The 24,751-nt window shown below is 50.7% G+C and overlaps 1 protein-coding gene across 3 annotated transcripts in view; it reads right to left on the bottom strand.

The window, feature by feature from the left end:
- SYNJ2 (synaptojanin 2) overlaps positions 1 to 22,088 on the bottom strand; it is an 83,127-nt gene extending 61,039 nt beyond the window's left edge. For all 3 annotated transcript variants that reach the window (XM_063098432.1, XM_063098433.1, XM_063098436.1), the window contains exon 1: positions 21,959 to 22,088. In XM_063098432.1, coding sequence (XP_062954502.1) covers positions 21,959 to 22,088 — 130 coding nt within the window. The remainder of the gene's footprint in view (positions 1 to 21,958) is intronic.
- Positions 22,089 to 24,751: the final 2,663 nt, after the last annotated feature.

Here is a 24,751-nt window from a genome sequence, read left to right as displayed (position 1 = left end):
AAAATGAGCATTTCCTTCAACGTCATGTGGGCCTCAAAAAGTTTCAGATTTTGGAGTGTTTCGGATTTCGGATTAGGGATGCTCAGCCTGAATGTACGCTCCACAGTCACTTGGGAATACCAAGGCTTTGCTCCCGAGGGAAACAGGTTCCTGAGAGCCTCTGGTCAACATTTCCACCAGTCAGTCAATATATACACTTGTTTTATATGTGTTTCTCTTTAAATGTACCTTATTGAACATACAGTGATTCATTAACATTGAACTCAGAGCCAATAGCACTATAAATCAAACCTGAATGAAGTTTACCAAACACACTTATTTTCTCCATAAGGCATGTCAGGCTTCGGCACTATGCGTGGGGCCACTTTAAACAGTGAAATCACCAGGAAAAAGAACAAACAATGTGAAAACGTGTTGCTAAACAAATCGCGGAAGGAACACCTGTTCCAGTATGAGAGCTCCAACAAGGCAGAGCGTGGCCTGCTCAACCTCAGCTGGAAACTTGTACATCGGGAGGCTCAAACTGTCGCCACTCTGCTCGTGTCCACAAGTGACCACGAAAGCACCGTGAGTCTTGCTCTTGGGGTTACAAACAAATTTTAGAGAGAAGGTGAACTTACAAATACGGAATATGCAAATAATGAGGATCCACTGAGCATGTGTTAAGGACCTGTCAAAGCCCATTAGGAGGCTTACCAGGAAAGCAGTCATCGGCCTCGATGTCAACTCATCGACTCTAAGGGCTATTAATCTGGGGTGACAGAGGACGTCCGGCAGCCACTGGAGCTGCAAGGGATAGGTTTTGGGAGAATCTGTATAATCTCTAAAATGTGTGCAAATTTTGTATATGGATTTTGATGGGGCTAGGATCCATAGTTTTCAACGGGATCTCAAAGGGGTTCGTGACCCTAAAAAGGTTAAGAATCAGTTTAATGAATTAATCTTTCCCCATCCTTGAATTTAACTGAATAGTTTTTTTTAGAGGGGGCTGGGGGTGGGGGGAGGAGGGCACACTAACCTAAAGATAATTAATAGAATCATAAAACCTCTATGAGCAGCCAGAAGCCCTTAGTTCTGAGGGTTAAGCCAACTTTGCTGGCAGATGGGGGTGGGGAGGGGGCTACTTACAGCAAACAAAGCACTTACGAAAGTAGGGCCCTTAGAAAAGGACTGAGAAGGCACAGCCCCACCTTTTCCATCAACCTGCTTCAAAAAGTTAGGGCAGCAGGGAAAGGGGGCAGGATGATGTATTTGTCTCCTATTGCTACCGTAACAAATGACCACAAACATAGTGGCGTACAACACAGTTTATGATTACAATTCTGCAGTAGGGCTTACTGAGCTAAAACGAAGGTGTCAGGTGTCAGCAGGATTGATTCCTTCTGGAAGCTGGAGGAGAGAACCTACTTCCTGCCTCTTAGCTCCTTCCTCCCTCTTCCAGGTCAGCACTTGCAGCACTCTGACCTCTGCTGCCACCTTCCCATCTCATTCTCTCTCCCTCTTCCACCTCCCTTTTCCAGCTTTTAAGGACCCTCTGAGTGTACCAGACCCATCTCCAGGTCTTAATCCAATCACATCTGCGAAGTCCCCTTCACCATGTAAGTTACCACATTCACAGGTTTCAGGGATTAGGACGTGGACATCTTTGGGGCCCACAGATGGATACGACCCACTCCTTCCAGCCCACGGGTCTCCTGCCCTCTGCTGCACACTGACGAAGGGCAAGGAGGAGGGGAGGGCATCCTCACACTCCCTCACATCTGCTCCCAGCCCCTAGCAGAGGAACATCTCCTGCTTGGAAGCAATGACAAACCCACTGTTACAGAACTTGAACTATGTCATGTGCCTCTGGAGGCTTCCTGGGAAAAGGGCCCGCTCCCTGCCCCGGGGCCTGCAAAACCTCAACCTCACAGGTAGAATCAAGGCCCTTTCCTGCAGGCCCTGTGCACCGCCTAACAGTCCCCCCAGGTTAGAGGTACTGCAGGAAAGCAGGGGGACGTAAACCAGCAGTTCTCAGCTCCACATCTCAGTAGACAAGCTGATAAATGCAATAAAACAACACCAAAAATATCTATTTCAACCCTAGCAGCTTTACAAAGCCTTCAAACAGAACCATCAGCCTTAATGTCATCTGGTTCTCACTGTGTTAACCACAAAACAAGGAGGCCTTTGTGCATTCATTCAACTATGCAAATAAACCTGAGCAAATAAAACAAAACCATGGGACACTGTAAACAAAGGCATGTGGTCAAGTCCACACTTCAGGGGTGGGAGCGTGACCACTGGAGAAGCCACAGAAACAAAAGTGACCCCTTTCCCTGCCAGGCTACAGATGACAGGCATGGACATTACGTCCCCTGTCTCTGGGAAAATTAAACAAACACACGTAGAAAAAAGACGTATTATCCTCATATTTTAAAAACAAACAAAACCCAACAGGGCCACATCACCCCATTTGAATTCTGTCAATTATTGTCCCCCTAATAAAAACAAATTTACCTATGACTTATACAATGTGACAACTCAAGACAGGTCATGACCTTTGTGGATATGATCATCATGTGACAAGATGCTGTTTTTCTACCACAAAGAGACTAACTCTAAACAAACTGAGAGGCTTAAAACAACAAGAATCTATTCTCTCACAGTTCCAGAGGTCAGCGGTCTGGAATCAAGTTGCTGGCAGGGCCACGCTCCCTCTGAAACCTGCAGGGACAGATCCTTCCTCGCATCTTCCTTGTCTCTGGTGTTTGCCTGCAATCCTCGGCGTGCCTTGGCTAGTGGCTTGGTCACTCCTATCTCTGCCCCCATTGTCACATGGCCATCTTCTCCCTGTATGTCTGTCTTCCTGTGGCCAATTTCTCATAAAGACAACAGTCAAACTGGATTCGGGGCCCATCCTACTCTACTATGACCCCATCTCAGCGCCACAGCTGCAACAACCTTATTTCCAAATACAGTGCCATTCTGGGGTAATGGAGGTTAGGACTTCAACATATCTTTTTGGGGGACACAATTCAGCCCCTATCACTTGGTAACCTTTTTATTTGGTGAGCCAGTTGTTTTAAAGCTGGGCTCCCCCACAGACCATCTCTCCAGCAAGCTGCTTTTCTTTTTCAATGCCTCGTCTCCAAGTTTCCCTCTGACCCCTCCAATGCATCCCACCCCAGCATGCAGGCCCACCAGCTGCCCTCACCGCTCACCTCCAGCACCGCCCGAGGCCTGGCTCCCAGGGGCATGCTCCAGAATCACCCTGTACACTGCTTGCCCCAAACAACTGTATTTTCTAAACTAGGTTTGAAGGAAGAAGAAATCCTTTTTACTCTTTACAGGTCACAAATCAGATGCCTATAAGCACCAGGCAGGTGACAAATGAATGAAGCCTCTGCAAGAGGCTATGGCTGACCAGGGAACACATACATCCCTGGACAGCGGCAGACAGTCACTTGCAGCCAGATGCCACCGGGCACACATGCCAGCCCAGGGCCGGCAAGCCTGCAGTTTTTCAAGAAAAATAGGACACTGCTGATTTTTCAGCATTGGCAGCCAATCCTGGTTTATTTTAAGCACCACGTGGGCTACACCTCTGCAGACTCTGTTTAGCCTGCCCATTTGCAACTTCTGTCCCTCCTTACTCAAAAATAGATAGAATATTCCTGTCTTCCACACTGCTGCATTTCCTGTGGGTTTTTCCATCGGGGAAAGTTTTGCTTCCCCTTCCCTGGCCGTGAGTTTCCAGCCTGTTGAGGAAGCTCTCCCAGCCCTCTTCCTCGTCCACCTCTTGCCTGGGATTCAGCCGCTCACTCAGTGAACATGCACACGTGCCTCCCATGGCTGGCTCCGTTCTTGGCACAGTTTCAGTGTGGCCTCATTGCCAGGGCGACATTTGAATACAGATCTGAAGGAAGCAAGAGATGGCTGAGTGGAGAGTGGGGGGAGCGCTTTGTGCCAGAAGAGCACATGCAAAGGTCCTGAGGCAGAAGCATCCCTGACATGTCCAAGGACCAGCAAGGAGGTCAGTGTGTCTGCAGGTTCACAGAGGAAATGGAGGGAGGGACACACTGAACACAGCCTTGTAGGTCATAGAAAGATTCTAGGTTTCACTCTGAGTGAGATGAGAGCAGTTGCAGGGTTTTGAGGGTTTGAGAGCCTGCTCTGTTGAGGACAAACTCTAGAGGGCCGAGGAGACCAGTCAGGAGGCACTACAATGACTGAGGCAAGGGAGGATGTTAGCCTGGACCAGGGTGGGAGCAATGGTGGTTCTGAGAAGCAGTCGAATTCTGAAGACAGACAGACAGGCACACACACACACTTTATAATAGAAATTTCCAAAGAAAAGAGTAGCATATCAAACCCTATGTGTCCACATCACCCAGTACCCACCAGCCCCACCTGCTATCAACCCATGCCCAACTCTGTTGCATTTTAATCCCCCATCCACCACCCTACACTTCAGTTCAGTGGGTCTCAAAATGTGGTCCAGGAACCAGAAGCATCAGTGTTCGAAATACAAATTATCAGAAACTCTGGGTTTGAGACCCAGAAATCTGCATTTTAATGAGCCCTTTAGGTGACTCTAATGCAGGCCAAGGTTGGAGAATCATTGCCCTAGATTATTCTGAGTAAATCTCAGGCAATCATATTATTTCATCTCTATATACTTCAGTAAGAATCTCTAAAAAATAAGGGCTCTTTCTAAAAACATAACCATAATGCCATAACCATATCTGGAAAACTTAACCATAATTCCTTAACACCATAAACAGCTGGATACACTTTGAAGGCAGAACCAAAAGGATGTATGGACAGATTGGATGTGGGATGTGAGAGAAAGCCAGGGTTTAAAGGTTTAAGGATGATGCCACACTTGTCACCTGAACAACGAAAGGGATGCAGTGGCCTCAGCATGATGGCCAAGCGTGAGAGGACAGGTTGGGGGAGCATCGGGTGGACGACAGGTGTGTGGTGGCTCTGCCATGGTACCCAAGGGAGATCGAGCACAGAGCTGTGAGGGGCTGGAGTCCAGCAGAGGAGCCGGCTGAAGGGATGCACTGATGAGTCCCAGCAAACAGGAGGTGTTTAAAACCATGAGATTGGAGGAGGCCCCTTCAGGAGAGTGTGGAGAGGCACCAGCTTCGGGGCACAGCGTGTTTGAAGGTCGGGGAAGGGAGAAAAGCTAAAAAGATATAAGAAGACACAGAAGTGTGTGGTGTCTTGGACGACAGGAGACGAACGCATCTCAAGGGAGCCAGAGTGTCAGCAAGGTCGGGGGCTGCGGCTGTGAGTGACATGAGCACTGAGGACTGGCCGCTTTAGTCAGACACGGGTGACCCACTGAGCAGCAGTGTCAGTAAAGCTGAGGGGCAGCAACCAGAATGGAGCGGGAGAGAGAAAATGGAGTCAGTGAGTACAGACAATTCTCTGAGTAACTCTGTGTGCATGCATGTGTACGTGTGTGTGCATACGCCCATGTGTATGCGTGTCTGGGCATATGCACGTGTACGTGTGCAAGTGTACATGTGTGCGTGTCTGTGCATATGTGCATGTGTTGTGTGCATATATGCATGTATACGTGTGTGTGCATATATGCGTGTATACCTTTGCCTGCATATGCATAGTCCCATATGTACGTGAGTGTGTGCATATGTGCATGTATATGTGTGTGCTTGCATGTGCACATGTGCATGTGTATGCCTGTGCCTGCGTGTCGGTGTGTGCTTACGTGTGCGTACAGCAGAGAAATAGGGAGGCTGTTGGCTGGGGAAGTGGGGTCAAAAGATTTTTGTTAAACAGGAGCACTGCCACCAAGCTTGTATGCAAATAGCAATGGCATTGGAGAGAGGTCAAGACCAATGCCAGGGTGGGGGCCTAGGGGGTAGCCGGCAAGGGGTCCCTGCAAAGGTAGGGTGGCCTCCAACATAGCCAGTCCACCCGTGATGAGCAGGACAGGAGGACAGCACAAAGGGACAGATGTGGGTGGGTAGGGGGCTGAGAGAAACTCTCTCCTGAGGGCTCTGATTTTCCGGGTGAAGTGAGAAGCAACTCCACCAGCTGGGAGTGAGGATGGGGGCGGCATGCGTGGCAGAGCCGAGGAGGGAAGGTGTGGAACTGCTGTCTGGGAAGGCAAAAGAGTGAACGGAGCACAGAAATGGAGTGGAAGGGCCTGCCTGGACTCAGGGACTGTGAGCTGCCGAGGAGCCCCGTCCGCACGGTAGTGGGGCATCTCCAGAATCCCCGGCCGCACAGAGGCAGGTGCCTGCATGGAGAGCAGGCTGCAGCCAGGGCCACCTCAGCAAGAGAGGGGCGTGGAGAAAGAGAGGGCGCAGGTGGGTCTGGGGCTGTGAAAAGGGGACAGGCCCAAGGGGTGGCGATCACAGCAGGGCCAAAGGCCACTGACGTTGGGGAGTCAAGGGGTGAGTGGCAAGACGGAGGTAGAAGATGAGGAAAGGGGTGTTTGAAACAGATGACAGAGGGACAAGGGTGTAGTGTGGGCGTGAGTGGCTGAGCCAGGGAGGGGACACTCTCGGTGGAGGAGAGGAGCCCACGGTCCCCGGAAGGATCAATGTGGTGACTGAATTACCAACAATGCGGACAGTGCTCACCTGAGAAACTGCCAAAGAGAAAGAAGGAAAAATGAACAAGGGACCAGGACAAGTGCAACAAGGTGGGGCCACGAGTGACACAGTCTCAGGGAGTTTGGGGTCAAGGGTCAACAGGGCTGGTGCCCTTCCCACAAGAGAACTGACCCTATGCTGACTTTCTAGTCCTGGTTCCCTGGTAACCTGAGAAAAGCTGTCTATGTTACTGAACGACATGGCTTGTGACAAACACAGTCCGGATTAGTAACAGGCTGAGAAGGACTGTGGGTGGACTACAGGTATGACGGGGCCTGCGGAGACTCCTCCAGGCCCCGGGATGAGCAGAAGAGAAGCCACCACTTGAGAGGGTCCAGGGGAAATGGTGGCTTGCCCCGAGCACAGCAACCTTGGCCGTGAATTCTGGTTGCCAGGATAGAGCTCTGTGGTCACACCTCCCCACGTAGGGCAGATCTCAGTGGGGTTGCCACTCCCATGGGCTGTAGCCAGCATCTGCTCTGCTTAAGCACCGGGCCAAGCAGGCAGCCACCCGGCCAGCAGGCAGTCAGTCAGATCAATAACCAAACAAACCACGTGTACTTCTGTCTTTAATAATATTTCCCACCAGGGGCTGGCAGGTGAGCTCACTTGGTTAGAGGGTGGTGCTGATAACATCGAAGTCAAGGGTTCATATCCCCTTACCGGCCAGCTGCCAAAGAAAATAATATTTTCCACAATAACATGCCACAAAGAAATGCTAGTGAAGCCTGCTCACAGGTCAGAATAAGTAGGTCAACGTAACAATGCAGACAGCCCAAGACTGAGGTACCATTTGTGGCTACTTTCTTGGGCATGATATTAAACTGTCGTATTGTATTTCAGGGTCTCGAGAGGATAGACTCATCCAGAGCAAGTTCAAAGTCTCCTTCACGTCCTAATTTTGAGCTTGGTTCAGACTGGCTGCTGCCTGTTACCAGTTTGGAGCTGAAACAGCTCTCCAGAAAGACAATGGCTTTCCTGGGGCAGAGAAAGGCTGCAAGACGGTTGCTAAGCAAAGTGGAAATCACAACAAAGTGGAAATCACAACATGGGTTAGAAACAGGCACTGAGAGCCAAGACAAAAGCCAACTGGCCAGACACAGAAGAAATGCTCCCGTTCCCCCCACTGCCAGAGTGCAAGCCACACAAAAGAGCCCTGGGAGAGGGGGCACTCAGAAAACCCTGCCCTGAGAAATGCACTACCCCCGAGATGCTCATGTCACAACCTGGCCAGAAAACACATGAATAAGTTCAGTCTCCTAGGCCAGAGCTGAGAAACCATCGCGGGGCAGGGTGGGGCCTTCCCGCACGCTCTGCACCCCTCCCTGCGCTGAGTCAGCAGCTGAGGTGGCCAGCAGCAGCGGGGTGGCTCCTCCTCACACAGGGGGCTTGAGGGCAGGACTGGCCACTGAGCCTTTGCAGCAGAGTCTTCCTTCCTTAAAAAGAAATCCAGGAAAGCAATTTGCACCTTAAAAAAACTGACAGAGTGCTGGGCACTGTTGTGGGGTGAACACACAGAGGAATCAAAGACTGGCGTCAGTGTTGCAGTTTTTACAGTTCTTTATCTTAGTGTTGCAGCTCTTTGTTCAGTGTTATGGCGCCTCTTTTTGCTTGCAAGCAAGGAGAGAACTGCGGAGCAAAAACTACACCAGTGTCTCCCAGAATAAAGGAAAAGACCCCCTTATATAGCCTAAATTCCCGCCCTTTTCCCTCCCAGGTTCCCATTCAGGTCCTCTTATGTAAATGAGGGATGCAGTCCAGCTAATTTGGATTGGCTGATTATGGGGCACAGTCCATCGGTCACTTTTGGAGCCTATTTTGCATCTGGCCCTTGGGGGATGTGAGACTGCTGTTATCTCACAGGGGGCGGGTGCAAGAAGCAGGCAGGCTAAGCTGCAGGAGCCAGAGCTCTCCACCAAACCGTCAAGCATAAAATCTCTAAAACAATTTCTTCAGCGGAAGGTGGCAGGTTTAACAATCAGAAAATGCTCAGGGTTCCCCACTACAGGCACACGTCTGGCAGAGCTGGTGAGGGCTGGCCCTGACCAGCCATTCTCCACACCCCAGGACGGTGTGGCCCAGGCAGGGCAGGGGCGGCCACAGGCTGCCACCCGATAGGGAGCAGGGGCAAAGCATAAAGATGCCCATTTCTCTACAAGCGTGTGCACATTCTCTTCAGACATGCTCCACGGCCCCACCGAACATCTCACCCCGGAGTCTTCCATCTCCCCCAGGGAGTCCTCCTGGGTCCAGGCTTCCATCACTTCCTCACACAACAGACCCTTTGTTTTGCTCCCAATTGCTAACAAATTCGGCTCATGGGCCTGGCCCGGAGGCTGGTGGTTCTGCTCCCTGCTACTTTTCCAGTCTCTCCAGCTACTTCTTCCTCAACAGGCCGGCCAAACCAGTTCCTGGGTCCTTCCCCACCTCCTCTTCCTCACTCAGGTGATTCCTCCCGCCTCAGTGTCTCCTCCTGTTCCCAACATGTGCACGTGAACACACACACACACACACACACACACGTGGAAGCCATGTGCTGGGACCCACGTACACTTCCTTATGCTGCAGAGACAGGGGAAGGTGGCTTTGGGGAACTGGGGGAGCCTGAGGGAAGGGGAAAGTCACACCATTCTCGCACTTCAATTCCACCACTCGACAAAGGTTCCAGATGCCTACTGTGTGCCAGGCGCTGTGCTAGGAGAAAAACAGGCAACGGGAAGGATCACGACCAGGAGAACAGAGTTTTGCAGAAGCCATGTGCGGAAAACGCTTCAAGAAGCAGGTGCGATGCCCGGGGAGGCTGCCGGAGGAGGACTCAGCAGGCGGAGGCCCGGGGACCCTGACAAAAGGGGTCAGAGGAGTGGCGCACGGAAGCCTGGCTGGAGCCGCTTCACGGGAGCCTGGGGGAGGAGTGCAGACAGCACGTGGAGGCAACCCCTTCACGGGGGCGGGGGGACAGAGAAACGGGCTGGGGAGCGGGGGCTGGGAGGGTTTCTTCACGTGAGATGTTGGCGTGATGGTGGAAGTGGGCTAGTTAGGGAGGAAAGGGGCAAACTGTGAAAACCCGGTCACACAAGACGAGAGGGGCAGGGCCCAGGGGACGGGGAAGAGCTGGGGGCTGGCCCGGCGGCAGCGAGGGGAGGTGGCACAGAGCCAGGCCCGGGGGTGGCCGGCGGGGGTTCTCTCCGAACCACTTTCCTGTTCTCTGAGAAACAGGACACAAGAGGCTCGAGCAAATAGGAAACTGTCACCCTGGAGCCCAGAAGAGAAACGTGACTAGGAAAATGCAGTAATGTCACCGCACAGCACGGACACTCCTTAAGGAATCGCGACAGAGCAGCCCACATCACTGTGTTCTCTCCGGCCACGTCCAGCAGCGCCAGGCGTGCAGGGAGCGGAGGACAGCGGGCTCGCCTGGGCGCGGGGGTCTCGCTGGCAAGAGTGGAGGTGAGGGAACGGGTTGAGTGGAGCGTCCACCAGAGAGTAAGGGTGGCCAGGGATCGGGATCGAGGCAGGAGAGGAGGGAAGAGAGGATGTGAGGGAGTGAGAGATGGCGGGGAGGTGGAGGAGCCAGGGGACACAGGTCCTGGCGGCTGCAGACGACCTGAGGAGGGGCATGAGTGGGGCGGGCCGAGGTGGTGGCTGCAGGGCACTTGAGGTTGAGCATTTGCGGCCATGTCCTACAGGGGAGGACAAGGTCCAGAGGTATGGGGAGGTGGTGGTAGGGGAGAGGTCAGCAGAGGAGTGGCCCATCCTCTGCATGTGACCTTCCCTAGGATGGGGACAGAGGCAAGGTGGACAGCTCTTCAGTGAATGGAGAAGCGTGGCCAAGGACAAAGGGAGATCCCAACCAGGAGGGGGAGGAGCCCTGACCTGAAGTAGTGGTGAGGGACGACCACGCCCGAGGAGGATGGGCAGAGTGGCCTCAAGGGAAGGCCCGATTTGGGGGAGTGTGTGCATGAAGGAAGCCTGGAAGGAGAGGCTGACCACGTGGGGGTTCTGCGGAAGACAGGGCATGGCTGCAGGAGGCTGCGGGAGAGCCGATGGACCCACACACATCGAGTCCTACTCCACATTTTAATCCAGAATTCAGAAAACAGGCCATAATTCATTTTCAGGCTTTTCTGATATCTATTTGTTGTTTGTGAGAAAACTAGCAGGAGTTAGGAATCTAATTAGACCTGCTTGTTGACCTGCGCTTGATGCGCTGCAAAGACTCTACCACGGAGCTGCAGCCGCGTGCTCCAGAGCCTCGGGCCTCTGATAAACGCAGTGGCACACAGGTCCGGGGAAGATGGAGGAGTAAACAACCAAACCAAACTCTGAACAGACACATTAATTAAGCTTCCTTGTTCACATCCCCCCACACACCATATTTGGGGCATATATCACTTGTGACTATTCTGGCCTTTCTCCATACGAGTATGTTGAACTAAAGATGCCTGTTTATTTCTGAGGCCCTGTCTAACATCAGGGAAACAGACTCATGCTATTTTTTACAAAAGGGCAGAAGAAACCTTCTCCAATGGCCCTAGTTACCACTGTTTCATTGATCTGGAAACCGCTTTCTCTAACTTACCAGCCAAGGGTTTTCTGTACTGGAACTGGCCTTCTGGCTAGGTCAGAACTGGGCCCTGGCATCTTAATCACTAAACAGCAGGGATTCCCAAACTGCATCTCAAGGCACACGGGTGTACCATAAGATGTTGCTTTGTGTTCTCGAAACACTGGGCTGAGCAGCTGTGTTTAAGGCAGGGCCTCGAAACCTTCCTCTGCAATCCTCAGCTGCATACCTCCACGGGTGACAGTGTCCCAGTCATCTGCATATGGCATCCTTCTATTGCAGGGGCCCATCCTGGGGGAAGCCTGCCCTTACAGAATGAACACTGCCTGCCTCTGATGCCTGTCCCAGATTCCTGGCTTTGTCCTCCCTAACCCTGGCCTTTGCAGAAGGGATGCCTTACCTACCGCCTGCCCCAGCCTCTGAGCACTGTGGCCCCATTGCTGCCTCCTGCTGCTTCTGGTCCTGCCATGGGCTGCTGTTATGAGCACAGCCCTGCCTTCATGTCCCCAGCCCTGAGCTTGACTCCTCGGAGCCCTGTCTCAAGGTCTCAGTGGGGCCCTAAGCAGGTGCATTACCCGGTGGGCAAGTCCAATCTGGGCCTGGCTGTACGCCTGTGGGGCCGATGCAGGGAGCAGGTACTTGAGAGACCCAAATGTGTCATGGGAAAGGGGTAGGGCTAAGGAGGGGGACAGGTGCGAAGGCACAGCTGTGGGGCCAGGAGAGAAGGTGATAGAGCCAGCTGCCCTGGCACCATTGTTTTGGCCATTTGTACTTTCCCTTATATTCTTTGCCAGTTTCTCTGTTGAAGTATTTGTGTTGCTGCTTTGTGGTCTGCAGGAGCTCTTTGGCCCTTTTATGTGTAGCAAAGGGTTGTACAGTTTCCTTCCCGGCTGTTGCTTGTTTTTTAAGTGTGTTTAAGGTGTCTTTTGATATACTGGAGTTTACAATTTTTATGTAGTCAAATCCATCAGTCTGACACAGGGTGAAGGGGTCCTTGGGCGGTTTGGGGTGCTGCCAGCATTCTGTCTCCAGATCTGAACGCTGGTTACGTGGAGTGTCCTTTTGGGGAAAGTTCTTGGGGCTGTACACTTAACAGTTTGCTAACTTTTCTATATGCATGTTATACTACAATAAAAAATATTTCCTTAATTTGTCAGTTTTTTCCCTTGATGACTTCTCAGTTTTATGCTTTGCTTAGAAAGTCTTTCCATACCATAAAACTGTGAAAGCATCTCCTATATTTTCTTCTTATACTTTGAAAGTTGGATTTTTTTTTTTTTTTTTTTTTTTTTACATTTAACTCTTAAGCGCCTCTGGAATTTATTTTAATGAATGATAGAATGTAGGGCTCTAACTTAACTAGCGTCCATAGGGATAGTTGTGGTCACAGGTTTAACAAAACCTTTTTTCTTTTCTATATGAGAACTTGACATCTGTTTTACTCTCTAGCTCTGGTTCCCTGGAAACCTCGGTAAAGGCAGAATGTCAACTCTGTTACTAGACACTCCTGCTTACGGTAAAAATGACCTTGACTGGCAAATCGGACAGGGAGGACTCATGGGTAAATTAGAACCCCTGCATGGGGATGCCAGGTGAGGGGCTCACTCCTGTGACGTCAAGGGTTGTGAGTGGGAGAAGGAGCTGGTTCCCAGAGGGACAGGTGTGTGAGCAATGGCCTGCGTGAACTGCTGCAAGACCACTTGCTGTCCTCCTGGCAAGCCGAGGCTCCAGGCCTCCTCCTTTCTAAGTAGCCACTCCAAGGGTGGCCTGGCCTGAGGACTCAGCCTAATAAAGCAAGAGCCCTGTTAGACACTGCCCTGGTCAACTGCACCAACACCAATTATTGAGCACCCACCCTTCCTAAATTGTCACCTTGATGATAAACTAAATTACTCTATTTACACGAGTTGGTGCTGGACCCTCTGCTCTACCCCACTGATCTGTGTTGACAGCCTACGTCATTGTTAGGGCTTCATAATACATTTGCTCTCTGACAGATCGTCTTTCCTTGTGGATCTTTTTCAAAATCTTCTTGGCTATTGTTTGCCATTTCTTCACCATTCAGCAGTGTTCACTGAGCCTCTTCCCCACTCCAGGCAGTGTTGAGAATATTGAGGTGCTGGACAAGACACACGATGCCGTGTTAAGTTCCTGGGGCTGTCGTGACAGAGCACCACAGACGGGAAGGCTCAAAACAATGGCAATTTATTTTCACAGTTCTGGAGGCTACAATTCCAAAATCAAGGTGTTGGCAAGGCCAAATTTCCTTGCCTTTTGCAGATTTCGGTAGCCCCAGGCATTCCTTGACTTGTGGCAGCATCACTCAATCTCTGCCTCAGTTTCACATGGCCGTTTTCCCTCTGTGTCTTCACACGACATTCTTTCCTCTGTGCGTGTCTGCCTCTGTGTATCTTCTCTTCTTATAAGGACACTGGTTATACTGGATTAAAGGCCCACCCTACTCCAATATGATCTCATCTTAACTTACATTAATTACATCTGCAAAACCCTGTTTCCAAATAAGATCCCATTCATAGGTACTGGGGTTAGGATGTCAATATATCTCTTAGGGGTACACAATTCAACCCACAACACCCATGAGGTCGCATTCTTGTGGTAGACAACAGAAAGCACACGTGCAAGCAGATTTGTAAGTTAATTTCGGTGGTATGTGCTGGAACAAAGGAAGACAGGTGATGGGACCAAGGCAGTTAGGACACGGAGGCCACAGGCTATTCCAGCAAAGCTGGTCAGGAAGGTCTCACTGAAGCCACCGAGCTGAGCCCTGGAGGAGGCGGGAGCCAGGCAGAAACCGGGGAAGGGCATCGTGAGCAGTTGTGATGGCAAAGTGCAAAGGTCCTGAGGCGGGAACAAGTCGGGCTGCTCAAGAGCAGTGAGCCCAGGAAACAGCGGGGGACGAGGCTGCAGAAACAGGCAGGGGCAGAGAACACAGGGCCGTGCAGGCCTAGATCAGGCCACCACGTGGGGACCAGGGGAGAGTGGCAGCCAGGAGACCAGTTGGGAGACTGCGCGCAGTGCAGAAGAGGCGGGTGGTGGCTGGACTCTCAGCGGCAACAGGGGGCATCAGTGGGATTCATGATATGATTTGCAGGTCGCATGGTCGGACGTGCTGGTAGGTTGGATGTGGTTGAGGAAAAGAGAGGAATCAGGATGACTCACGGGTTTTTGTTAGAAGCAGTCACCTGGATGGGGCTGCCACAAACCACAATAGGAGGATTAAGGCAAGAACAAGGTTGGGCGAGGGGGCAGTTCCAGATATACTCCAGAATCATCCTATGAATTTTACGTAAAGCTCCTGTTGGCACTTTGTTGGATTTTGCTCATGACACTTGCATTGCCAGATTAACGGGAGAAGAAGTGACATCTTTACATGAAATGCTGATGTCCCCATCCCAAGAACACGACACACCTTTCCACAGACTAGGGCTTCAGTAAAGGTTTACAGCTCCCTTTTTTCAGGCCTTACGCATTTTGTTGATTCCCAGAAACCGTGGGGAGCAGAATTTTTTTTCCCATCACATACTCTGATTGATTGATAATGGTATATGGGAAGGCTACTGATTTTTAATTGCTGCCATTGAAAAGCGGCCCACTTATGAATTCACTAAATCTAAACCGCACCCAAGTCCAAGAGTTATCAACATCTCCATGCTCCTTTCCCCTACCCCTGCGCGCCGCTGTGTGCGTGCGCACGTGTCCATCTGTCTGTCTCCCAGAGCACACCAAATCCCAGACGTGCATGCACAGACACTTTGGCACCTAGCTGTTGCATTTTCTGAGTGTACAATCTTATCATCTGCACCCAAAAGTCTGTAAGAGTGTTCAGGAGGGGAGAAGACAGAAGACACAAGAGGAGGACTGTCACGGGAAGCCAGGGAGAAAAGTGGAGGTCACACACAGCCCAGGCCCTAAAGCTCACACCCTCTGCACACAGGCTCACCCTCCAGTCTTTGTTGTGGGTCTATTTTCTCTTTTAATGTGAAATTCTAATAAGCTCTCAGTAACCTCATTTTCCTGCCAGCAAACTGAACCAGAAACCTAAAAGGGAAGAGTGCTGCCAAAGTCAGACACACACTTAAAAACCCTAGAAGTCCGGAGCTATTCAGATGCAAATGTATTGTTTCCTTATATTTTCTCATTTCGTATGTACGGTTTGATGTAATTTGCTCATACATTTTAGGGGTAAGTTATAAATATCACTTCTGCAGTGGGATTAAAAATTTCATCACTACCATGCAGTTAGAAAAAAAGCCTTTAGAAGTCAACTCTCCAGGGCAGCCTGGAGCCCAGAAGGTTCCTTTATGTAAGTTAGAAAAAATGCTCCCCAGACAGATTCAGACACACACAGTCACACCTTGGAAAGCCAGGGGTGGGGCAGGGCGATGGAGGGGGAGCTCGTGTACCAGAACCCCCTGAGGAACCTTCTAGGAGACTAGACTTCTCCTGTGTTCCCATCGGGATTCCCTGGGGTCTTCACAATTGTCAGTATTTTTAATATCCTAATGGAAATCATACTTCTTCCCTTGCCAATAAACAGCAAAAATAATACTAATTTTCGAAAGTTAAGTCCCACTGCTTCTGGTTAAAATCAACTTATACCACTAGACAAAATCTCTCAGTCGTCACCCCCAAACACTGTTTATATGGTCTGTCTGGAGGACGAGGCAGGTGAACCTTTGAAATGAAAATACAAGATTGTTTGTCCACTCTGGAGACGTAAGATTCCAACGTGGAATTCCATTCTTGCAGCTCCATTGCTGCCCTCCCACGTTTCCCACCCAGATGTGGTTCACCACGGCCCCACGCCCTAGTGGCCCAGGTGAAAAGAGAAACAGATGCTGCCACACAGATGTACCTTGTCACAAGGGCCTGGGTGGGGCAGCAGGCCACTTCCAGCACTGGTTCTCCAATATTCCTTTCTTTATCCACACCATTTAAATAAAAACAAACCAGCCCCATTGTTGAAACAGTCTGTGACAGCCAGTGTCACTGTTCTGTCCCCGGAGCGCGTGCAGCTGCTGCATCTGACGGCATTCTTATTACTGACTCTTGCTGGCAGGACCCAGCTGGGTTCCACTTGACCTCAGCTTTGCTTAATCAGCAGCAGGAGCTGCAGAGAGCAGTATCCTCCTCTTAACGAGAATTTTTCCAACATACAATATTCATCAGTCATTAATAAGATTCATGGTGCAGCTAAATTAATGCATGTATAGTTAGTTAAAACAGACAAAAAAACACCATACATTCCCAGACACAGAAACTCCCCTCATCCCTATCCAAATCTATACAGTCCAGATCATTTTTTTTAATGCTATGCAACAATGAAAGGTATGCTTTTATGAAAGTCAATGGCTCTTAATAAGAACATGCTCAAGCAGCCACGGAATTAGCATAGTTTACAATATTTTAATAAATACTTTGTGTTCCCTATTTAAGCTTAAATTACTATTGCTTTTTATAAGTTTTCTGCTGGTTATAAGAAAGCAGAATCAAGGAGAGACAATCTCATGTATTTTCATTATTTTATAATCATTATTATGATTTTATTTTGATAATCTCATGTATTTTCACTAATTTATAAGCATCTAATAAAAGAATGCATAGCATCAGATTTCTAGGCTTAGCTCAGACCTCAAAGCCATCTTTGATTTTACCTTGCCAGGTCACTTCTTTTAAGATTCAAAGGGGGAGGCAGGACAGAATGGGCACAGATGCAGGAACACAGTGAAGGACTCAGCTCCTGTGCCTGCACAGAGGCCTCGCCGGAGAGTCCCGTGTCCTCAAAAAACTGCATAATAATTAAGCTCTGCCTTTCACATTCATACTGTGGGACTTGGGGGTTGTCTGGGCCACCGGGAACTAGCTAGCCCGCCTGCCCTTCATGGCTGATAGGCTCCGAGTGGTTTTCAGAAACAAGAAGCTTCACTAGCAAGTGGCAACTTGCCAGCCTCAGAGCCACGAGCGCAGACACCCAGAGGGCTGGCGGGCTGGCCAGACAGGGCCTTCCTGCAGCCTTCCTGGGGCCCTTAGCTGAGGTGCCCGGCACAGCAACAGAGTCAAACAGGTGCCGCATCTGCCTGGTGCCACCTCAGTGCAAAGCATAGCTCTGTCTGTCTACTCAACCAAGCTTACCCAGGCCCCCAGAACAAGCCCACAGAGGCAGGACGGGACTCTGGGAGGAGGCCTGTGCAGGTCGGAGGCAGCTGGGCACCAATTGCAGCAAACTCCAGAGTCCTGAATAGCAGGAGTGTTGTCCAGAAGGGGAAGTGCAAACGCCAGGAGGCTCCCTTGGCCGAGGCTAAGGGCTAGGGGCAGTGCTGGCAAGGGGACCAGACCTTCTCCTCCTGGGTCCACCACTACTGTACAAAGGGGGCCACAGGGAGCCCTGCCTGGAGAGCACCTGTTCTTCCAGGCTGTGGCTTACTCTTCCCACGTGGCACTTGACCAGAATCTTAGGACCAGTCACCTCCACCATTGCTGCTCTTGGTCACAATGAAATCTGTCAAGTAAATTTTGAACTTACGTAGCATGGTGACAATAGTTAACAATAATGTATTGTGTATTTCAAAATTGCTAAGAGAGTAAATTTCAAATGTTCTCACCACAAAAAATAAGTATTTGAGTTGATGGATTTGTTAATTAGCTTGATTTAGTCATTTTACATTGTATATGTATATCATAACATCACTTTATACCCCATAAATGTATATAATTTGTCAATTCACAATAAAATAAAAATATTTTAACTAACATACATAAACCCAAGTCTGAAAAAAAAGCCGTCCCAATGTCCCTGGCATTGGACAAACTAAATTTTAGGAGACTCATTTTTTCATTAAAAATATAGGAATGGGGGAAAAAAATTGATAATATGTTGATAATCATTAACACTGAGCGACAGGTACATGAGGGTTTTTTTTCCCGTTACTTCTGTGTAGGTTTGAACGTTTTCACAGTTAAAGGTTAACAACAAAGTTTTTGAGCCACACAGCCAAAACAAGAACCTGGAACCCAATTCGCATTTTTATAAGTATTACGCTGAGAAAACCTGCAACTAGGAAAGGAAGCGTGGTGGCACACAGGCTGCTGTGGCCCCAGGTTGCTGCTCAAGTTTCCCATCTCAGGAGTCTGAAACCCCAGCTGGCCCTACCTGTGTTTCGACTTTACCCAGGAGAATTTATAAAATGGCCACATATTCAATTCTCTCCAGCGTTCTTAGGCAGGTCAAACTTCAAGTCAGTGCCCAAATAACACCAGGGCACAAAGCCTGAGGAAGGGAACAGGGCAACAGTTCAGACCAAGCCCTGCGGTTTTATGGCCATCTCACTCATTCAAACAAAGTGACGTGGCCTCTATACAAACACAGCAGCTGGGAGAACGCAGGCCTGTTGTTTAGACCCTTTCCCCCAGAAGCTCGGAATAATTTAGGGACACTCACTAATTAACCTAATTAAGTCTCTCAGGCCCCTTCCCCATGTCTGTTCAGCAGCGAGCCCGGCTAGGGAGACACGGCTGGGTTCGCTTGCACAGACGCGTGCAAACACACGGACGCGTGCAAACACACGGACGCGTGCAAACACACGGATGCTCTCAGCCGCGCTTCCTGGGGCTGTCTGAGAACACTGAACTTTGGAGCACTGGTGCTCACTCAGAACTGGCGAAATCCATTAACAATAAGCACATTTCCCTTTAGCTGGTCCACTGTGAATCTAAAAGAGACGGACGGACATCAAGTACCTTTTGTCCCAGTGTGCAAATAAGAGCACAACTGTGTGCTGGCCTCAGACCGTGGGCAAGGGAGGCTGGTGTGTGCTATGGCTTTTCACCTGTACTCAAGAAGCCTCCTTCCAGTGAAAGGTTAGCAAGAAGACTTGACAAAAACCCTTTACATCTGTGCCAGTGCATGTGGCTTTTCTGCCCTTGAATTTCTGCTCCCACTGATCCACATAAAAGACAGATTCTCAACCTAACTCTTTTAGAAGCAGGAATTGTGATTTATTCCTTCACAATTCTCCTGCTAGCCCGCTGGATGGCCCAGTGTGGAGACCATCTGCAGAGTCCACGTCAGAACAGGAGGACAGGTGAGGATGAGTGAGGACACGAGAGGACCGGTGAGAATGAAAGAGTCCAACACTCAACCAATCATGGATCATCAGTCTTTCCTAAAATCACAATCCAATTCAAGACCCCAGTTGTCTCACTGACTGAAAACACTGCTAAGGAATCGCTGACCCCTTCCAGTGAGCAGCATTTTTCAAATTTAGGATCCCACAGGGGTAAATGTGCTGTGAAGGTGCTGGCAACCAGGGTCAGAGGGCATGTACTCTGGCTGCTGGCTGCTGGTGGCTCACCTGAGTCCCCTGCTGCCCCCAGAAGCAGCAGCACGCATCTGCCATAGGGCCGGGCAGATCGCAGAACCACCACCCACATGGCGAGAACCCACGACTTTAGTCTCTTAGCCTCTCATTACTCACAAGGGACCCACTGCAGGAAAGCCACAGCTGAGATGAAGATGAAGCTGCCCCCAACCCTCACCCACGAGGTGAAAGGTCTTCACCTTCAAGGTGAAAGGTCAGGATTAGGCAGCCAGCTATGCAGATTAAGTGTACTGTCCCCACACAAACGTAGAAACTACCACCTCCTTGTAAAAAAGGAAAGCACTCCTGACCTTGTCAAGGAAAAGAAAGCAAAAAAGCTAGCTCAGGCTTTGGAACACAGATAGGAACTTCAAGGAGCCATTCCACCCAACAGTGATCCCTCCAGGATATTTTAAAAGTCTGAAACAACGTTCTAGAAACAGAAGTCTCTCTCTTACAGTCCTTCTCAAGGACCAGCAATACCATCAAATGCGACAGCTGCTTTTAAAAAATAGTTTTATTTCATTTCATTTAAGAAAAACAGACTTTGAAAAATTAAGTATTCAGTCTAAGCTCTATTGAAAAATGAACGCTAGGTTAAGTGACAAAAGCAGACTGCATGTGAGTTGAGGACGTGCCAATTCCTTTCACTACATCCTCTGTTTCAAAATCTAGTGTACAGTGTACTGTAATTGCCAACATAATGTAACGCATCTCAACCCAAACTTAATTCCTTAATGGAAGATATGCATTATATTACTTTCATTAATCATTTTTAAATATTTGCTTTTGAAATAAAGTCTTTTTTTTCCAAGTGGCTTCAAAGGAACTCTTAAATGTGTAGGAAACATGCTTAATAATTGTAATCCAACTGAAGGACGTTTTAATCACTTTGATGAAACAGTTTTGTACCATGAAATTAATCTCTTGGTTCTGATAAATGTGGTATGAAGTAGACATCTAAAATGGAATGGAAATTTCTGTGGTTTTCTTTCAAGAGCATACCAGGTGACCAAACTTGGACTTTTCTAGACAGAGCACAAATTGGAATAATCTTATAATAACTTAATCCATGATTCGCTGCAAATTTAAGACAGTGAGAATACTGGAGATACTGTCTTCACTAACCAAGTGACTGAAAACAAGCCAGATAACAAAATATGTTAATGAAATTATCCAAGAACCTGAAAATAGAACAGACAGTCCTTCCAAGAGGCATATCCTAACTGGAGGCAATGCACACAAATGTAAAAGCAAGGCTGGCGGCATTTAGCGACGGATGGCCTGCTGCATTTGCCCACCACTAAAGTGCAGTGGCCCTGCTCTGCACTTTGTTCAGCAGAGAACACCAGGAAGACGGTGCAGCGGAAACCTAATGTTGTAAGCCTACTCTCCAGTGTTCACATTTAAAAATTGTAACGCAGTTGGTTGAGAGTGAGGTGCTGATAACACCGAGGTCCGGGGTTCCATCCCTGTACTGGTCAGCAAAAAAATGAAATGAAATAAAACAAAGTAATAAAATAAAATTCTAACAATCCTACCCGATTTCATTCTCTTTGATGCTACCTAGGCGCCTACTTCCTCGTATTCATGAACCACAGAACAAGGGATCAGGAGGTTGTCAATACCAGGAAGCCATGCATTGTATGACATTACCGAAACAGCCACACAGAAGCCAGGTGGACTGTGTCACCTCGGGCATGCAAGTTTCTTAGCTTCTTCAGGCCTTAGTTTGCTCGTGTGCAATATGGGGATAATAATAGCTCTTCGTAGAATCGTGAAAATTAAGTGAGACGATGTCTCTATAGGCCTTAGCACAATGCCCATCTCGAGCCTTCCGAAGCCCAGAGGTGAAGAACGCCGGCTTGGCATCATCCAACACCCAGCATGAAGGTCCAGTCACCAGGTGGAATGCCCGCTTCCGAGCGCCATGCACGCACCACTGACGCGCGCGACAAGGGTGCCGTGCGCGGCGTCTCCGGAGTCTGGGTTTCGGCGCTCGGTTCCCATCCCTGCGGAGTGGAGCCAACACAAGCCGAAGGCAACCAGGGGTCTCAACAGCCGCTGAGGAAAACCCGCCAGGCACCCGGTGGTCGGGCCGGCTCCTAAGTCAGCCCCTCGGATCACGGACACGCATCGTGGGGTGCCCGGGCCGAGCGCGCCCGGGGTACAACCCAGAGCGCCTTTCCAAGAACCGAGCCCTCGGTGGGGGCGGGACCGGGGACCCCCGCGGAGGGCCTGCGGGCCGCCATGGGCCACCGACAGCGCCACTTCATTCAAAATAGCTACCGCCTCGCTCGCGACCCCGGACCGGTCACCTCGGGGAAGGGAGGCGCCCTCGTCCCAAGTCTCTGCGGAGGCAGGCGCCCCCCCACCCTCCGGCGTCGCCGCCCCGCACTCACCCAGCGTGGCCACCGTGCCCGCCTCGAAGAGCAGGCAGTCGCCGCGGCCGCGCGCCTCCAGCAGCACGCTGCTGTCCCCCGCGGGGCCCTCCAGCCGCCCGAGCAGCCGCAGCCCTTTGCTCAGGGCCATGGGCGCGCAGCCCTCCACGGCTCCCCGCGCCCCCGCAACTTCCAGGAGTTTCACTTTGCGCCGCAGCTCCCGCCCGGCCAGGCTCCGCCCCCGCCGCCTCCCAGGCCGCCTCCCCTCCCCTCCCCTCCCCTCCCCGCCCCCCTCCCGCGCCGCCCCGGGCAGGTGAGGGCGCGCCCCCGCCCCCAGCCCCCGGCCGCGCTCCGCCGGGCGCGCGCTCCCCCAGCGCCGTGGACGCGGCCCCGAGGGCGCGCGGGGAGGCCGGGGGCGGGGAGGCCGGGCGCGGGGGCTCAGCCCCGCCGAGAGCCGCAGCGAGGGAGGAGATTCCACACATTCCTCGCCGCGGAGGAGGACGCAGGCCGCGGGCCGCCTCGGGGAGCCCGGCAGCGTCACTGCACGCCCGCCGCCTTATATGGCCCCGGGAGCGCTCGGGCTGCAAACCACCGCCGCGCCCGCCCGCCCGCCGTCGTCCACTCTCTGTGCCTCAGTCGCCCTGCCGGTCAAGCGGGGGTGGTAAATGCACCACTTGACAGGGTTCCAGGGAGGACTGAGTTAATTCGTGCAAGCGCCTCGTGAGTGCCCGGCGCGTGGCAAGTGCTCGTTAAATTTGCCTCTTATTAGCGTTTCATTTCTGAGGGTTATGCGGTCCACTGTCCATGCCTGGCAGAGGTGTCGGGGATCAACGGTGAGAACTGGGACCCCCCCACCTACCACGTGACCTTGACCTCGCTGAGCTCCGACTTCCTCACCTGTCAGGTGGCGACAGTGAGTCTCCCACTGGCCGTGGGCACCAGTGCACACCCGTGCGTCTTATGTTGGACTATGTGGCCCCTCAGCAAAGTGACCTGAGGCAGGGCCCCTCTCGGCACTGGGCTCTAGCCTTGAGGACCGGGTCTGTCAGGCCTGGTCAGAGGAAAGGGGGAGAGAAGCGTCTAGTCTTGCTTGGAATGAACCTTTGGGTCCGTCTGGAGGTTGTCTCTCCTTTCCTGGAATGGGAAGGCGTGGACGGCCCAGAGGCCTCCGTCAGGCTGTTTCCATCAGGCCCTCAAGCCAACCTGGTTCCTCCCTCCCACTGCATTCAGCCGCACTGAGGACGCCGAGACTGTGGGCCAAGACTTTGCGTGTTGGGCTTGAGCCCCCCGTGCCAAGCAGGACATTGTGATGTCCTCGCAGACATTCAGTAATGACCAGACATTGGGTCCTTTGTGGACAACCTCTCAGACGATGATTTGGGGAACGAAGTGAATATGAACAACCCAGGCAGGGGTCAAATTCAACTATGTTGTGGTAGACATCCCAGGTTTGATGCTCGTAAGCTGTCTGAAGAGTTTCTTTCTCTGAAAAATGGTGATATTACCACATCATGAAAACAGTGCGCTTACTACATGAGGCACATTAGCCCGTGGCCCACTTTCCTTTCCTTTTAAATCAAAAGCTCACTTCTTCCAGGAAGCCTTCCTGGAATCCTGAGGTCCCAGATAATAGAGTTTACATACACTCAGATTCATAGATGTGCTCTTCAGTTCTCGCTTGCTCATGTGTAGCTTGAGAAGTGTTTTTGTATTTCTTTTCTTAGTCCTGTTTAACAAATCAGGTAGTAAGGTCTTAGGGAGGCGGAGAAGCCTTCTATTTATTTTATCTCTTCTCTTTCCTACCTAACAATACACTATTTAAGGTTCTGCACAGTGGCCTGCTGTACACATTTTAGAAGTTTTCCCACAGGCAAGACCAGCACATGAGCTTCACAGCTTATAGGATCTAAGACACCATCAACCGTAAGATTGATACAAATGGTTAAGATTGTAAGTGATATAAGATTGTAAGTGATATTTTATCTACCACTGAGAGGAAAAGAAAAAAAAAACCCACTTGCAATTAAACTATAACATGTCACTGACAGCAAGCTCTGCCCCCATTTCAGCGGTATTAAAATGCGCATCTTAGGCTCAAGGAACTGTAGTGGCTGTGCCCCTGTGCCTGAGAATTGGTGAGATGAGCCAAGAGCCTGCTGGGTTGAGCTGGGTGGCAGAGGAAGCACTATCCTTTCACGCATGGTGCCTCGATGGGCCACAGGCACTGACACCTTTGGCAGCTGGAGGAAGTAAACCACCCTTGAGACATTCAAGTGAAACTTCAGCTTGGATTCCTAAACCACAAGTGGCACGTGGGATGACAGTGGGCCTTTCTGCATCAGGAGCAGTTGGCCATTTCACCTCTCTCTCCTGGACGGCTCATTCCCAGTAGGACACACATGTGCTGTAGTGGCACCAGAAAAAGGAAGTCCCCCTGGACCCACATCCCCTTCTCACTATGGCCCTTCTTGGAGCTCATGATCGTCAAGTAAAGAGGTCTGCAGGATTGCAGGATTTGTTTCCAGCACTGTGTAGGCGTCTTAGAAGCAGACTGGAGCTGCCCACCAGGTGTTGGCTGTCAGCCTCGCCTGGGGCCATTTCTCCTTCTGATCACTGTGACCATCTGTCAGCTGGACTCTGTTGGTAACTGGCCACCTGTTTCCAAGCCTCTCCCCACACAGCACACAATCAAGTTGTTCACGCATGCTCATCTTTGGACGGCACTTTGGGTGTGATCTACTCTCCTCATATGGCTGGCCTGGCTCCTTCATGCTCTCCTTGCCCCCCTGCCGCCCTGCCTCCGTGTCCCAGGCA

Source organism: Cynocephalus volans, chromosome 5, assembly GCF_027409185.1.
Source record: "Cynocephalus volans isolate mCynVol1 chromosome 5, mCynVol1.pri, whole genome shotgun sequence".
Lineage (NCBI taxonomy): Eukaryota > Metazoa > Chordata > Mammalia > Dermoptera > Cynocephalidae > Cynocephalus > Cynocephalus volans.
This window is presented reverse-complemented; position numbering and strand designations above follow the sequence as displayed.